Here is a 16,301-nt window from a genome sequence, read left to right on the forward strand (position 1 = left end):
TCACTTAGGTGAGCGACAGGGACGTCGAGTCACCTGGTAAGACTCCCTGCAAAAGAACAAAAGTGGCCACCTGCTTAGGGCTGGTGAAGAAGCTGTTAAAGTGGACGAGGTGCTGTATATAGAATTATAAATTGTGTCATCCCAAGGAGAACACTTAAACAAAAAGAATTTCAGTCCACTGTAAAAATATGAGGCGGCAAGTTAAATTGGATAACTCTGGAATGGGTAGAAAGATGTCACAATAACGCACACATGCACACAGATACTCCCACAACTGAGTCTTACCCACACAGAATTGAGTAGAAGGTGAACTGGTAACTCCCTGGAAAGGCCTTACCACGTATGGGATGAATGCTGTCAACCTTCGTGGTGTGGCATAATGCGGTAAGTTATGGACACTACCAAGCGTGGTGCATATAGAGGCTACTATGATATACTTTTCTCCCCCCATCTCAAGAAAACACAACCCAAGCTAGAGTCTTCTCTAACTTCAACTCATGCTCTCTGGTACATGCCTTTAGCAATTATATTATGTACAACTTGCATGAAGAAGTTAAACAAAAGATGTGGATGTTTAATCTTCTTCTAACGTTTTTGTTTGTTTATCCAACCTCACAAGGGGTTATTCTTCCAATGGAAAAGGCCATCACCACACACCCAAGCTCTCCGAGCTGGGGAAAAACAACAAACAAACAACAAACAAACAAACAAACAAACAAACTGAAGTGTGCATCCAAGTAAAATTTTCCTGAAAGCACTTCACTTCCCCCAGCTCCATTCTGGCCCTCAGTTGTTACCAGGTTGCAAAAAGTAACCTGAAGACTCTGTCAATGAGACTCTCCTGATCCTCACACAGGTACACGTGCAGTGGTGTTATAAAATATGTGGCAGCAAGCAAATGGAACCCAGAAAAATCTGAGTGAAAACAGGACAATAACTCTCAGTCTGAAAGCTGAGAACCGATAGAGTCAGTTCAGTTGTGCAATCATTTAAAAGATGAATGACAGTTTAATAGCCACTAGATAGTCCTCTGGGATCTGTGGTTTGAAAGTAAAATATGTATTGTCGGTACCTCTTTAGGCTGTTTTCCAGCATGTTGTTGTTGTAAAAGTTGAAGCTGCAACTGTTCCTGCTGTTTTTTATAAAACTCTTGAAGCTGCTGCTACAAAGGAAAGAGAGGACGGTAAGTAACAGAGGGTAGCGCCAATCCACTGTCCCTTTTGGTACCATACACAAACTGTGATTTGAAAAATAGCATCCTTTTATCTGTAATGGCCTGACCTTTAGTTTGAAACTCAACAATAAATTCAGCGCACACTGACTATTCTTGGCATTATTGTTTGAAAAGTAATCTCCAAAATGAACTGATGAAAAACATACCATTTTCTACACAAACTAATTAAAATAAGGCAAAGAATGACCTTTGATAGTGCAACAAAGCTGAAATGCCCTTGCTGAGAGAGTCTGGTGAATCTCTACTGCATGCTTTCTATATGACAGGGCTGGGCACTATGCAGTGTTATTCCGTGTGTGCATGGACAGTCTGGGAGCTTCTGCTGCATCCTGTCCCTACCACCCCAGGCCAGTGACTCCCACTGCAGTAGTTCCGAATCTCATCTATTTGGTTCAGGTGGCTGTTAAGTCTGACTATTAGGTCTCCACGGTGCAATGACAACCAGAAGTTCATTTCAGTAACATCGTACGTGGAAGAAGTAAAATCAACTTTGGACCTTAAAATTAGCAAACTCCAAAATGCTTCTTTATGTTTAAAGAAAAAAAAAAAAAATCTGTAAGCTTCTGAGTTGAAATGGGGACTTCAAGAACTGTCATATTTAAATCCACTCCCAACGTGCTCCTCATTTTGCTTTGATTCACACCATTTAGGAACCTCTGGGCTTACCAAATAAAAGAGTGTAAAGCCATGTAAGCCTAAAAGATCTTACTGCTACCAAGTCCAATTACAGCCCTGATCTCAGTCCACTTGGGTACTCTCCAGGCCCAAACCCTAGTCACCATGCAGGTCTCCTCTCTTTTGGGCATGCAAAAGCACATCGATTATTCAGGGACTGGTCTGTGTCCTGCCCCACCCACGCTGCTCTACTCTTCACTGGGCAAAGAAGCTGCTCTGGTGGAGGGGAGACTGTGAATGGAGTGATGGGGGCCCCTGGGTTTTGGGGGAGACGGGCTGGAGGTGGAGGAAGGACAATTACCTGTTGAAGCATGAGGGCCTGCTGCTGCTGAAGGAGAACCTGGAGCTGCTGAGGGCTCAGCACTTGTTGCTGGAGGATCTGCTGCATTTGCTGGGGAGTGATAACTTGAGGTGTCATCATAGCCACTGACACGGGAACCTAGAATGTTAATGAAGGATAAATAGGAAGCCAGGAAATCAGAAGCACGCAGCCTCCCAGGTTCAGCGGCTGACTGCCATCAGCCTGCTTAAAGAGTTGCCCAGTTTCCCATGCAACATGTATTTATCCAGAGGGGATGCAGCAACAGATCCTATTTCATCTATCATGGAGTTTATTTTAAAGAAAGAAAAATAAAACCTTGCAGTACTGACTGGGGTTCCAGGCAGCCTTGCAAGCAGACAAAAAGGACAAACTTAATAAACCCTAACTGGAGTTAGGATACGACCATTCTCAATTGCTTATTAACAGTGAGTTTTTGGTCAAAACCATCTGTGGGAAGTTAACCCAAACCTGAATTTTGTTTGAGGGAAGAAGACAAATGGTAACCAACACCTTTGCAGTTGGAGCCCATATGACCCACTCTGTGGACAGTGACGCTAAGAACCATCAATGAATGCTTAGACTTGCGGGAAGGGGAACCTTGGACACAGCTTCCGAACTTAAACACAGACCCTTCGCATGATGCCTTTTACCCTTCCTTATTCACCCAGCATACAGATGTCTCAATTCTTTCATATTATGTGCAATACCATTAAAAGCCGCTTTCCATGACATTTCAGTGACAAACAGCTACAGTGATGAACTTGATAGCATTTCATATTTGCAACTGTTAACACGTTTCTGCACGGGCATCTTTGCAAGGAACCTGCACACTGTATCTGAAAGGATGATGTCTTGTTCAGATAAAACACTGACATTAAAATGACAGGCTGTCTTGGCCAAGGTTACACAAATTGTATTCAAGCGGATACCTAATGACAATGCTATGAATTCTGCAAGCTTTCTAGAATGTAATTTAGCTATTCAAAATAATCACTGCACTTGTGTTTAATTTGCAGACTACATGAGAACCATTTTGTCAGTCCCCGTAATGCAAGAAGACTATTTCATGAAAAATCACCCCCCCAAACAAAAAGATAAGGAAAGAAAAAACAATGAAAGTAAAGACAAAACCTGTATGTCTTCTAACCGTAATATTTAAGCATCTTACTTTTCTTTGGTTTCTAATCAAACATGTGACAGCAAGAAGCTAGAAGCAGTAAAGGATACACTTTGTTAAAAAGGATCTGCTGTCATCTCATGTATTACAATAAAAGGTAATAACATGTTTTGCACTTTGCCTGTGAGCCACTTAAAAAAAAAATCCGGCAGACAATAGCTGATCAGAAGATAAAAGAATTAAAAAATCTTTCAGGGGAGCAGTAAGCAAAAGGCAGAAATGCAGTATTAATTTTATGTAACATAATGTCTTAATATGCAGTTTATCCTGACTTTTTCACATGATTTGTCCTGTCATTTGCATAGCGAGCTCTCATTCCTAATTTCACAGTCATTATGCACTGATGTCCCGATTTCTCAGCATCACTAATTTTGATGAACTAAAAATGGTTCCTGAAGGTCAGATTCATGTACAGTGAACGTTCTCCACTGTTGTTGTGGGCATGTTTCATGTGTGCGGATGTTGATGTGCAAGTGTCGTGTGTTTGGAAAACACTGGCTAGAACATGCGAAAAATTTCATTAACCCAGCTCTGGAAGGTCATCCATGAATTCTTCCTATTCCAGTGGCCTTTTAAGTTTAGATGTAGATACACTGTAATTTAAAACAGATGGGCATGTCTGAATATTTTCATATGCAAAATGGGACAGATGTATATGAATGGATAAATTATCCTTTTAAAAAGATAATTTGTAGCACGAAATATCACCAATGATTGGAACAGTGAACTTGCATTCAGTCTAGGGCAAACACCAGGAAGACATTATCAAAACATCTAACCACCTGCAAATTAATTCCAATTAGTCTACTTTGTCTTCATACAGAAGAAACTTTTCTGATTTTTAAATATCTACTGGGTGCCAATCGGTATCCTTTGAGCTGCTAAAGCCAGCGTATCACAATAGAAGGTTACTTTTCCTTGAGAGTTGCATCATCATACGGGGAGGTTTGATTAAGCAAACAAAAGAACCATGTTTAAGGTTTCTTTTTTCCTCTGCGTTTCTTGGATGATGTACAATATAAATATTCTTGAGCCAAATTTCTGATGGTGATGAACAGGAAAACAGACAGGAATAGGGTGGTGTAAAATCTAAACTGGTGATGAACATGAACTTAACAGAGTTAGAGCAGAAAACATCATAGAAATAACGTCCTGGTCATCGTTTTTAAAAGAGCTACAGAAACCTTATGCTAGAAAGGGGCACAGGTGAACTTTCGGGGGAGATGGAAATGTCCATATCTTGACTGGGGTGGTGCTCACACACATGTATACAATCGTCAAAACTCTTCCAACTAAACACTGAAAATCAGAATATCTGAGCCCACGTAAATCATCCCTCACTAAAACTGATTTTAAAAGTTACGTATGTCTCCTAAAATAGTTTTTTCCCCTTAACTCAGAACTAGAAGCACCTTCTTGAAGGAGAAACAACATTGTCCCCTGGCTGTCAATAATAAAAGGGGGAATCATGGAAAGGACTGACATATACCTGTACAGACAATTTTTAAAGGCTGACATCCAACCAGTGGTTTAAATCTCCTTTTCCCATAATCATTTATTCCTTTTTTTGCAGTTACGGAACAGGATAATGAACTTGAGTCTCCCCTTCTTTCTCTTTTTGGACATTTTGATGGAGGTGCTGATGAGTAATAATATGCTTTCCAGCAGCAGGCACCGCCAAAGGAGGGAAGGAAGCAAGAGGCCTGAGTAATCCTCCAAACGGGCTGATCAGTCTCTGAATAATCAGAAGTGGGCTATTATATCCTGATGGTCTTCACTTCACTTTTACTATCTGAAACCATGTTTTCATGCCAGTTAACTCTGGGCCTCCAAAGTGGGCTCCAGCTTCATTTACAAATGTTATAAAACCGAGATTTCCCCAAAGTTTCTGTTCCAACGTATCATGAAAAGAGGCTATGGAAAGCTTTCACAAACATATTCAAATAGACCAGAAACTATGATGGGGTAGAAAATAAAAAAATAAATGAATAAATCTGAGTACAGTTTTTAAGGCTTTAAATAGTTAAGAATTATAGCCTATATATCCACTCCCTTAATTCCCAACGTCCAACTTTTTCATGTAGCTAGTCCCTACTAATACTAGGAATCAAAGGGCATGCAGTACCAGCGAGAGGCTATTACAGCCCACACTTTATTGCCCATTACTACTGAGGTCATTAGCGGCAAGAGTGATTGTAGCAGTCTTAACCTATTGATCACTGTAACTACTATCATTTAATCCTGTGTTGAATGTCTGGAAAGCAGCTAAAGGCACACAAGAGAGAGTGCTTTAGCATTGAGAAATATGGCCAAAGCTTCGAAATTACACTTTGATTCATAAAATCCAGCCAGTGGTTTAAATCAATAGTATTTAAAACAGTCATGTGAGTTTTTAACTACAGCACTCTAATATTTATGGGCCCCTCTTTGAGAGTATTCAGTAAAAACGAAACTTTTTTTTTCTTTTTTCAGATTTCATGCCATCTATCTTAACCTCCTTGAGATAACAACATTCATTTCTGATGTTTTCTGTGCTACAGGGCTCAGGCCTTAACTGGGAGTTCAAGCGAATTCTTGATTTCTTTCTCAAAAGGTGATTTAAATATAAGGCAAAAAAAAAAAAAAAAAAAATTCTGATACTGTAACTACCTTAACTGTTTGAGTATATAGAAATGAGTATGTTTTATGAGTTAACAATGAATCATAGAAGGCAATTTATGAAGAACTAGAATGATTCTGTCTAGCTGCCTTCAGGGATCAGAAATTCAAATTAAACTTCTGGCAGACATTTAAAGAATGCTAGCATACAAAACTGAATTTAAAAAAACGCACACAGTTAACACTCCTCAGTGGAGTTTCAAGAGGAAATCATGAATTAAAAAAGCACACGGCATGCTACACTGTTGACTGATACCAACTGGGTGTGGCCGATCCCAGGTGCACACAAACCTGCGGGAATGGCAGAAATACAGCTGTGCTTGGGCCATCACAGCTCTGCTAGTATGGGCCTGCTGCTACCCTAATACCAGCAACTGGGAAAACAGTGTTAGCACTAACAACTGCTGCTAAAAGCCCATACACTGCTGTGTAAATTCTGCCTGATACGGTTTTCTTTTTCTTCAAAATGACTATCAGCTGAATGCTGAAAGACTATTAAAATAATATGCTATATTATTTCCTTTAATGTCCAATGGGGAAAGGTAGATGGTGGGAAGGGAAAAATCTAAAAAGCAAACAAACAAATAAAAACACTCAGAGAAACAATACTTATTTCTAAGCTAGGAGACAATTAAAGGAATTGGGTGGGAGGGGAGAAGACACAATATAAATTCTGAAAATAACATGTTATCATTTTTTTCTCTCTTTAGTTTACACTCCAGTCAACTATAAGTAAATACTACCTAGTACACATACACATAAATTTTGCACATCAGGTATCATCTCATAATTAACGTGTATACAAAGAATAAGAATGATAAGATAAAAAATTTTAAACATTGTTTCATTTTTATTAATCTGGTTAACAATTTAGAAACTCTTTTTACCCTCTGATCATTCACCACATGTATGTCCCAGAAAATTCACTTCCGCTCTAGCCTTCAGGCTGTATTTGGGTGATAATTGACCAGGTTTGGCAGTGTCACCTGGTTAATCAAATAACAGGAGCAAAACAAATTAAATTAGAAGGCTCCAGAATGTCACAAAAAAACCAAACATGAGAATATAGCGCCACTAAAAAATAATAATAATAATAAAAACTATGCTAAGTATTTTATGACCATATACAAGTTAGCCTGTGTAGAAGAAAATTAAACATCATCATCTCTGGCCCCCCGTGGAAAACCAGTTTTCATAATTAACAAGCCAATGGATACAACAGAGGTATTGGCTAACCAACAGAAAAGTTAGAAAGCTTCTATTTCTCCATGGTATTAAAACAAAACAAAACAAAATGAACTAACCAGGTACCATGCAAGTAACTATCATACAGGAAAGAAAACACACTTCTGACATAGGATTTCGGTCTTTAAAAAATTTTTAAAAAGCTTATTTATGTGGAAAGTATAATTCTGTTTCATTATGGAATTCTGCTTTTTGTATAACTCCTTTAGGCTTAGCTATTTTGCCACAATACTGTACAAAGCACTAAGGCAGGTAACGGTTAGTATACTTAATGCACAATCATCTAGGTAGTCAGTCATTAGCATAACAGTTCTCTCAGTAACAATACAACCAACTATTAAAAATTTTTTTTCAAAAGACCTCTTTAAAATGCAATTAGCATTTCATTTTTTATTGTTTTGTTTATTACATTCTATCAAGAAAGGCTATCTTTCTTTCACAAAAAAACTGTAAGGCCAAGGCTCGCCTGCCAATCAGGAGTTATTTCAGGTTATCAACCCTAATAAGCAATCTCCAGCAATGCTCTCCGAGCTCTTCTTTTTCTTTTGTCTTTAAATTCTAAAAAGTGGCATAAATGCATATTTGTTTACAGCAGAGGTATTAGTGGAACATCAACTGCTCTCCTCTAACATTTCCCAGGCACACAAGGTTACTCCACTAAGTGCCAGTATAATTGTTTTAGCTCTAATAAATATCAGCTTCATTTGCATAAAAATGTAAAGTTTACATAAATTAAATCGCTTCTCCCATTAGCAACTGTTAAATACAGGAAACAATGGAAGCCACACATGAAAATAATCACTCAATAAGCACTGATTCTTTCAACCTAGCAACTATTATTATTATTTAAATCAAGAAAATGCCTTCTCTTTTCTACTTCCACCACTTTCTCCTGTAGCTGGGATGGAAAACAATTTAGTGCATATGAATTAAACATGCTATGGCATTTTATATTAACAACAACAACAAAAATCATTTTTAAGGGCTGCAAATGGGAGGGGGGGAGAACTACTCCAAGAAGGTACCCCAGAAAAGATTCTATCCATAGATCTTTAGTTCTTAAAGGGAAAAGGAAGAGGCCTTGGCTAAGGAAGTTCTCTTAAATTGAAGTATTACTCAAAAATAATGAAAGAGATAGCAACTGTTTCAATCCTATCTGAGACACATACACGATTAAAATAAATAAAATATAACTTGTGGATATAGTTTTAGATCAACAGTTACTGTTAAATGAAGAAAAATATAATGTCTACCTTCTGTCTAAAGGAGATTTTTCTAACACTAAGAATTAAATTTGTAGCTCTGCTTTCCTCATGATTTAATCAGCATAGAAAATTTCATAGGGAGCTTAACTGCAAATATGTACTTTTTTTTTTCTCATATTACTGAGAGGGAGAAGGGACTATAATTGAATTTCAACATACAGGTAGGCCAAAATTAGACCATTTCCAAAGTTTTATAAGGCCTTACTTAGGGTGCAATCACTCTTTAAAAAGAATTACAACTCAAGTTTCTCAAATTATACAGTTTCTCACGCCTATTTCCAACACCTTCACCTTATACATCACAGTTAAGCTAAAGGGTGCAAATGAGATTCTAATGAGAAAACATCAGTTGCTTCTTTGACAATCTCACCATTCACTGATTTATTTCTAATGAAGACAAAGTCCAACCAAAAGCTTCCTACAAGTTAAAGGTCAAAATATGTTCAAAAATGCCTAGTAAAATCAAGGCAAATGGGAAACCCGTGCAGACCCACCTCATGAAGTGGTGTGACAATTAGAGTAATTGTACAAAAAGCCATCTTCAGGAAAAAGTAGAAGAAATTAAGCTGCCACAACTGTAACAGGTTAGATGAAAAAAATCAAAATTTAATGTATTCTCCCCTGTGTCATCTTGTTTTGTCAAGACATCAAATAGAATTGGGAAGTACAAAATAACAAGCCCTTGAGAAATCACAGAAGCCGACCTTTTTGATGTTGTTGATTTACCTTGTTCTCAGTTATTTGAACAATGATGTTTCAGATTTAAGAGCAAGATAAAGCTTAGAAATTAAAACATGATACCAAGGTATTCTAAAAAGCTCACCCTAACATTTAGCCTGCATCTTCACTGATTAGCTGTTTTTAACTGGATTTGAAAATGAGGCACAATGTCTGTGTTCAGTATTCATTTTTCTCATTTGAAATTAATTTCTCCTCAAACAACTCACAGGTTGGAAGAGGGACTCAATGAAGAGCATTCCTACAATCCAAAAGTAGAGGCCCAGATTAGCTCTTCTCAGATAATTCAAGTCCCCACAATCTGCAAAGGATTGTTTAGCTAAGAGACACCTGAGTTTTCTTTTTTAAATGACAGAAAATAAGACTGAATGCAAAATGCCACTTGGTGGGGGTGGGAGGGAAGTATTGCATGCTCTGAAAGGACTAAAACAAGAGTCCAGAGATACGCTGCTTCCAAGAAAACAAACCATTTACCAAATAACAAATTTAGCTAACAGTGTTAAGACTATCCCCAAATCTAGCCATACAGATACACATAAAGCTACCCTTTTGCCCCAAGAGAGCTACAGCCCATCAGCAATGTAACTTCTAGTCTTACACGAAATATTATGTGCAAAGATACATGAAATCAAGCTATCACAAGACAGCATTCTCAACTTTTATATGTAGGTAGTTCCTTCTCCTCAAGCGTATATATAAATCAAAAACTGCAGCAGTTAAAACTATCTATTTGAGGCACTAAAAGTAAATAACCTAATATTTGCAAGCATTATAATTTATGAAACCTAGACAGTTAATAAAGCTGTTTAATAATTCCTTGTCATTGAATGCATATTTTAAAATGTAACACACAGAGAGACACGATTTATGCATTTATTTACTCTAACCTTCTCGATCAACTGTTGCTACATTATCCCTTGTTTGCAAATCAAGGAATGATGAACTACCTGAAGTGGAATCTAACTGACCACTATATTTGCCCAGTTACCAAGAACATGGTTTTCAGGTTCTCTTTAGTGATGTTCATCTACAACTAAACCACATAATAAAATAAATTCCTCCAACCTTCATTTTGTCAATTCAAATTTTACTCAAATTTTAGTACAGACTGAGAAGCTAGTCACAACACTCTCTCCTGATTATCGCAGAAACATAGTAACTCATACAATGTTTCTGCCACATTAACCAAGACAAACTTGAACTTTCATTGTTTTTAATTAATCTAGATTTTAATTTCACGGTATCTTCCAATTGTGTGGAGGTTGGCTGAGAAGTTGTAAAACTGGTCAGTGTCATAAAAGAGTTTATCTTTCAAGTGACAGGTCCTGACAACGTGTAGATGCAAGGCAGTGATGGTGAGGGTTTTGTTTTTTAAGGTACATTTAACTGCAAACAACAACAAAAAAATTCAAACCAACCATTCCTATCATAAGCTTTCTGATGATTTATGGTTTACCAACTGAGCAAGGTTACGCAACACTGCATGCCTTTAGATGCATTATTTCAGCTAGTTGAGATTTAATTAAGATCACAGCCTCTAAAATCCCTGTCAAATGAAAATTCAGAGAAGACAATACACTATATATCCTCATGCAGAATGTTTCCATTCCATCCCTGGAAAAATATGAGTTAATCCGCGTTTCTATGGCTGCAGACAAAAGTTCGCTAATTTTGTTTTCTTTTGACACTTAGGTTGTTTTCTATTATATGTCATGAGATCATTCCCTTCCAGGGAAAGAAGAAAAAAATCGAGAGTGATACATGTTGCAGAAAATGCACTTGACATTATTAGCCGACATTATCATAGCTTAGCCATGATGCCATCACATTTTCATGTAATCAACCCATGCTTACAAGTTTCATTTAATAAAATGTTCATTAACACAACACAAACAAAAACCTACCTTACCTAAATTACTCGGATTAGATAATTGACATGTTATGCTTCTCATTTCCTTAACTAACCAACTTTTTGGTCAGACAAGCTAAACATTTGGGCAGGAAACAAAGTTCTTAAGGCAAACGGGTGAATATAAAGCCCATTACTTTCCTTCTGTAAGTCGTTCTTAGGGTTAAAAAATAATCCTCAATAGATTTCTTTCTTATGGGCTGGTATGGATCCCATACTATTTTTTTAAAGAAAAAAATGTATTACTATGTGCCCCTTTACCTAGTCAAATTTATTTTTATTTGCATCATCTTAATATTTGGTTGCTTATCTCATGCCTTAGAAATGACAGGTGCTTGCAGTCTCACTCTTGACAGGCCACTACACAAATAACTGTCTTGCCTGAAAGGGCTAATGCAGTACTAATGAACAATAAATCAACTTTGATTATCAAGTGTCAGCCCAATGCGTTTTCAGTTCAGCTCTATCACATCCTACAGTAAGTCAGCCAGTGTCTCTGGGTAGGCAGTCTGTATTTTGGTTTCATTTTTACACACTTTTCACTGAAATGTGTCAGGCAGCTACAAAGAATCACATTAAAATAGATACAGACCTTTTTTCAATTTATGCAAAGGGCATCAATTAGGACAACGTGCTTCTGTCTTCAACTGATTTACTTAGTAGTCAATCTGAATAACCAAGGAAGCTTTGTATTCTTTTAAACAACAGTAACAGCAACACACACATCAAACCTTAAACTAAAATCTTAATGTGATCATGTTCCAGCTCTTTGGCACTAACATGCTAGCTTGCGCTCTTTACCACATAAACCACCTCTGATTGCATATATACATTCCTCTTGGAAAACTCATTATATGAAAACAAACAAACAAAAACAGCAAAACAGGGCCGCTTTTAAAATAAAAATGCACTTGCTTTCAACTTTAAAAAATTTGGCTTAACACTGACTTCCTAATGATAAAATAAATGTAACTTATTTTTTTTTTCTTAAGCAGATTAGTCATTGATAGTATGATTCACATTTCCTGTTATCAGGCTTAATTTTTCCCCCAAATGTGTCACTTTTAGAATGCTGGAATCTATGGAAATGAGGTGATTTGCATTTTTAAATTGGTTTGATTAGAACATTTGATTTGTTTGGACAAAAATATAAAATTACTAGATATTTTACTTATAACTGTCAGGACTTGAAGGAGTTAATCCCAAAGAGGAAGAGTCTATATGTACTTTGCTCTAAAACTTTACCACCCACTTCCTAAAGGTCCTCTCCTTCCCATCACCATACTTGGGGAGGGGGGAAATAAAAGTCCCGTTTCCACTGACCGTCTTTCATGCAGTTCTGACAGTTGAGTTAGCTACATTCAGAGCCGATTCAGCTGGGAGTACCCCGTGGCAATTCCTCAGTCTGCTGCACGTCCAAACCCAAACCCCGCTCACTACTTAATTAACCAGCCAAGTAATGCAACAGAGGCTTAGAATCCCCAACCTGCCAGAGTGTTCCATTCGCTCGCTCGCCTGCTCCGGTGTGGGGCTCTGTGCCTCTCCCTCCCCCTTTACTGTGTGTGAACTCCTCGAATTTGAACAGCTAAGCTGAAAATAGCCTAGACAGATATAGAAACAAACTATCAGAAGCAAAGAAACATCCACATGGGTTACACTGAGATGGAAGGCTCCTTGTATATTTCACACGCTCTGAAAGTGACAGAAATCACACCCCAGATACGTCCCCCGAATGGAGTGATGGCGAGGGCTTCACCAAAGTGGCTGCGTGAAGGCCAGACCGGCAGAAAATGAATCGCAAACGAAAAAGAGAGAGAGAGAAACACACAAGCAGGACTTCCTCCAACTCTCAACTACACCCCACCCATGAACATTTAAAAAAAGAGAGCGAGAGTGTGAGCCAGAGAGCAAGGGTGGGGGGGGATCTCTCTCCAGGACCCACAGGCCTGCAGCTCCTTCTTCTTACCCCTCTACTCCCTCCCCGCCTCCACTTCCAGAGCGCAACTCCTACCCAAGTTGGTAAACAGCGAGGATGAGGATGATTTTTTAAGACTCAACTTCAGAACCCTCGGGCTCTCCTGCCTTCCCCAGCGAGGCCCCCAGGAAGCGGGCGCCGCGGAGCCGGGGGAAGGAGAGCGAAACCGGCAAAGATCAATCAGAAGGACCAACCTGACACTCTCCATGTAGCCGCCAGGCGCGCGGAGCCGGGCTCAGGGCGCCCGCGCGGGCCGGGCGTGGGGTCCGGCGGCCTCGGCGTGCAGGCGGACTGCACGCGCGCAGGGGCGCTCCGGCTCGCGGGCTGACAAGACGCGCCGCGCCGCGCCCACCCGCCCCGCCCTGCTCCACCAATCACAACCCGCCTCTAAACACCCCGCGCCGCGCCGCGCCGCGCCGCGCCCCACACAATGGGCTCCGCGGCCCGCGCCCCGCGCCCGCGCGCCCCGGCCCCCTCCGCGCGGCAGGTGAAATCACGCTCGGGTGCAACCCTGCTTTTGTCTGGAGAGCAACTCCACTTAATAGCTGTTAACCCGGTGACCCGCCTCCGGCTGACGTCTGGGTCGGCCGGGCTCGGCGCGCACCGCTCCCTCTGGCCGGCGCTCGGCGGGGCCGGGGCTGCCGGCGGGGCGGCGTGTTTGTTTCGTCTTTGAAACTGACAAAGAGTTGTCCTAACCTTTCCGAGAAACCCGGGAGGCCGAAGAGGGGCACCCGGCGCTCGCGGCGCCAAGCCGACTGCTCCAAGCAACTGTTCGGCTTCGGGAGGGGACGTGGGTCTCCCAGACAGCGCAGAGAAGCGCTTTCCTCGAAAACCGCCCTGGGAGGAGAACTTTCGCTTCACGTCGGGGGTTTCACAGAGCCTCGGCCTCCCCACACCCCTTTCTTTCCCAGAGTCGGGCTCGCCAAAGTGTGCCAGTGCGCACCGAGGAAAACTAAGCCGACGCGGGGTGGAAATAAATAACAACGTGCCTCGTCGCTGAACCAGGCAACTTCCCCTCTAGAACGACAGCTGCCGAAGAAAGCATCTGCCACACGTTTGCTAAGAAATAATTCTTTAAATTCCTTTCTTATTTATACAACAATAGCAACAACAAAAGCTACTCTCAATAAGCACTTTAGGATGACCTTCTCTATTAGAAATAGTCACTGCTCTTTCAGGCTATTGAAAGCTGAGTTATAGTGTTTTTTTAAAAAGTCAACAATATGCTAAACTTTGTTGGCTCAACTGACACGATTTAAGCGTCAGGTTAATCTAGTCCGTTTCCGCGACTCTAAAAAATCACCTATTTACCACTTTCAAACTTGGAGAAAAACTTCCTGGCCTGTATGTTTTTTTAAAGACACACACACAAAATCCCCACACACATTTTTATTCTTTTTCTCAAAATATTAGAGGAAAAGGAATAATGTGACATCAATGAATACCTATTTGCCCTCAAAAAAAAAAAAAAAAAAAAAAAGGGCAACAAAATCTGACCCAGTAATTCCAGGAGTTTTACTTGAAAGTACATTTTGATGTGAGGTGTATTAAATGCAGGTTACTACAAACCATAAAGAATATTGGTAATATTTCCAATCAAGCAAATGCCTGAATTTCAACAGGGTCAGCGGGGAGCAGACAATTCCCTCTTTACTCTGGCTGTAAAAGAGACAAACGCGAAGTGACCATCAACGTATGATCAGATGTTAAATGGGCACAGCGCAGATCGCTTTTCACCCTGAAGTGTTTTTGTGTCAGATACCAAATTTATTAATGGGATTTTTTCAGGTCACAAAATGTGACCCCACCCTCTCATGAATATTCAACAAAGAACCAAGGGCGCTTTTGGGGGGTAGAAGGGCCTTAAATCTGCCAGAAAGTCCCCTGATTATCAGTAGAGTTCTGACTCTTAAAGAGACAAGGTGCTCTTTCCGGAGGGGCTGGCAGAGAGCCCCAAAGGCAGGAAATAAAAATAAAGGAAGTGCTGTCCAACCAATGTACAGGGAGAAAGTGGAAAGAATCATTTCAAAACGCCTAAGTGACTTTCTTTTTCCCAAAGTGTTAAAATTGAGTTTTAATGTTTATAAACAAAAACTGGGATGTACTTTGAATATGCAGTGTATTTTTATTTTAGAAACTAAGTTCTTCATGAGGCATCCATAAAACTCATGCATGCTTTTAGAATGTGGACTAACTCCTTTGCAGGTCAGTGTTTATCAGCTAATAGTCTCCAGGTGCATCAAAACAAACAATAAACAAGCAAACAAAAAACATTACAGACGCTCATGACCCAGCTGTGGAGACAAGCCTTAAACAAAATAATTAGAGAGTGATGCAATGCAGTGCTTACTCAAGTACTAAATTGCACAGTGGTGGCTGTAAGCACCATGGGACCACAAAGGAGGAGGAGATCACTAGGAGGAGGGGTCTGGGAAGGCCCCTTGGGGAGGTGGCATTTAAAGGCTGATGGTTTGGATAAGGGGGAGGTGACAAAAGAGAGAGGGAAATGGCTTGGCACACTAACTCAGAAGCCACCTGGAGCCCATCTTGCCCTCTCTCCAAACAGACAGATGATATGGTGAGTCAGAGACTACTTCTGGGCAAGGAAATGTCCCATCAGTGATAAACCTGGATAAACTACAAATGCCCAGGAGTTTAATTCTAAACTCCTGTGGTCCTGTGCACTAGCCCTGTGTTTGGGATTCAGGAAGAACTGGAACTTCCATAACTGGAGTATAATATAAAATGTTAAAACCAATAGTAACTCATAAGACTTCGTTAAAACCATTTATTAATCACTATGAGCACCAGGTCATTTTAGAAAAGCTGAACAAGAAAGGCCAACAAAAAGATTTTGGATTGTGGGTGTTTTAACAGTCGCATGCAGTTGTCATAATCTGAACACAAATTCCAGCCCCCATTGTACAGAGGAGGAAACTGAGGTTTAGAAAAGCAAAGTGATTTCTCCCAAGAATTGAACATGGCCAGGTGCAGTGGCTCATATTTATAATCCCAGCACTTTGGGAGGCCAAGGCAGGAAGACTGCTTAAGCCCATGGGTTTGAGACCACCCTGGGCAACATAGTGGGACTCCGTCTCCAAAA

General features: G+C 40.1%; 1 protein-coding gene across 13 annotated transcripts in view; it reads right to left on the reverse strand.

Annotated features, from left to right (window-relative positions):
* FOXP1 (forkhead box P1) overlaps positions 1 to 16,301 on the reverse strand; it is a 632,214-nt gene that overhangs the window by 96,323 nt on the left and 519,590 nt on the right. For 8 of the 13 annotated variants that reach the window (XM_030918371.1, XM_030918145.1, XM_030918197.1 and 5 more), the window contains 2 exons: positions 2,211 to 2,348; positions 1,073 to 1,162 (listed from right to left, as the gene is read on the reverse strand). In XM_030918371.1, the coding sequence (XP_030774231.1) occupies positions 1,073 to 1,162; positions 2,211 to 2,348 (228 nt within the window). Of the gene's footprint in view, positions 1 to 1,072; positions 1,163 to 2,210; positions 2,349 to 13,392; positions 13,528 to 16,301 lie in introns of those variants that run through there. The other 5 variants (XM_030918333.1, XM_030918286.1, XM_030918016.1 and 2 more) reach the window with 3 other exon arrangements.

Source organism: Rhinopithecus roxellana, chromosome 1 (genome assembly GCF_007565055.1).
Source record: "Rhinopithecus roxellana isolate Shanxi Qingling chromosome 1, ASM756505v1, whole genome shotgun sequence".
Lineage (NCBI taxonomy): Eukaryota > Metazoa > Chordata > Mammalia > Primates > Cercopithecidae > Rhinopithecus > Rhinopithecus roxellana.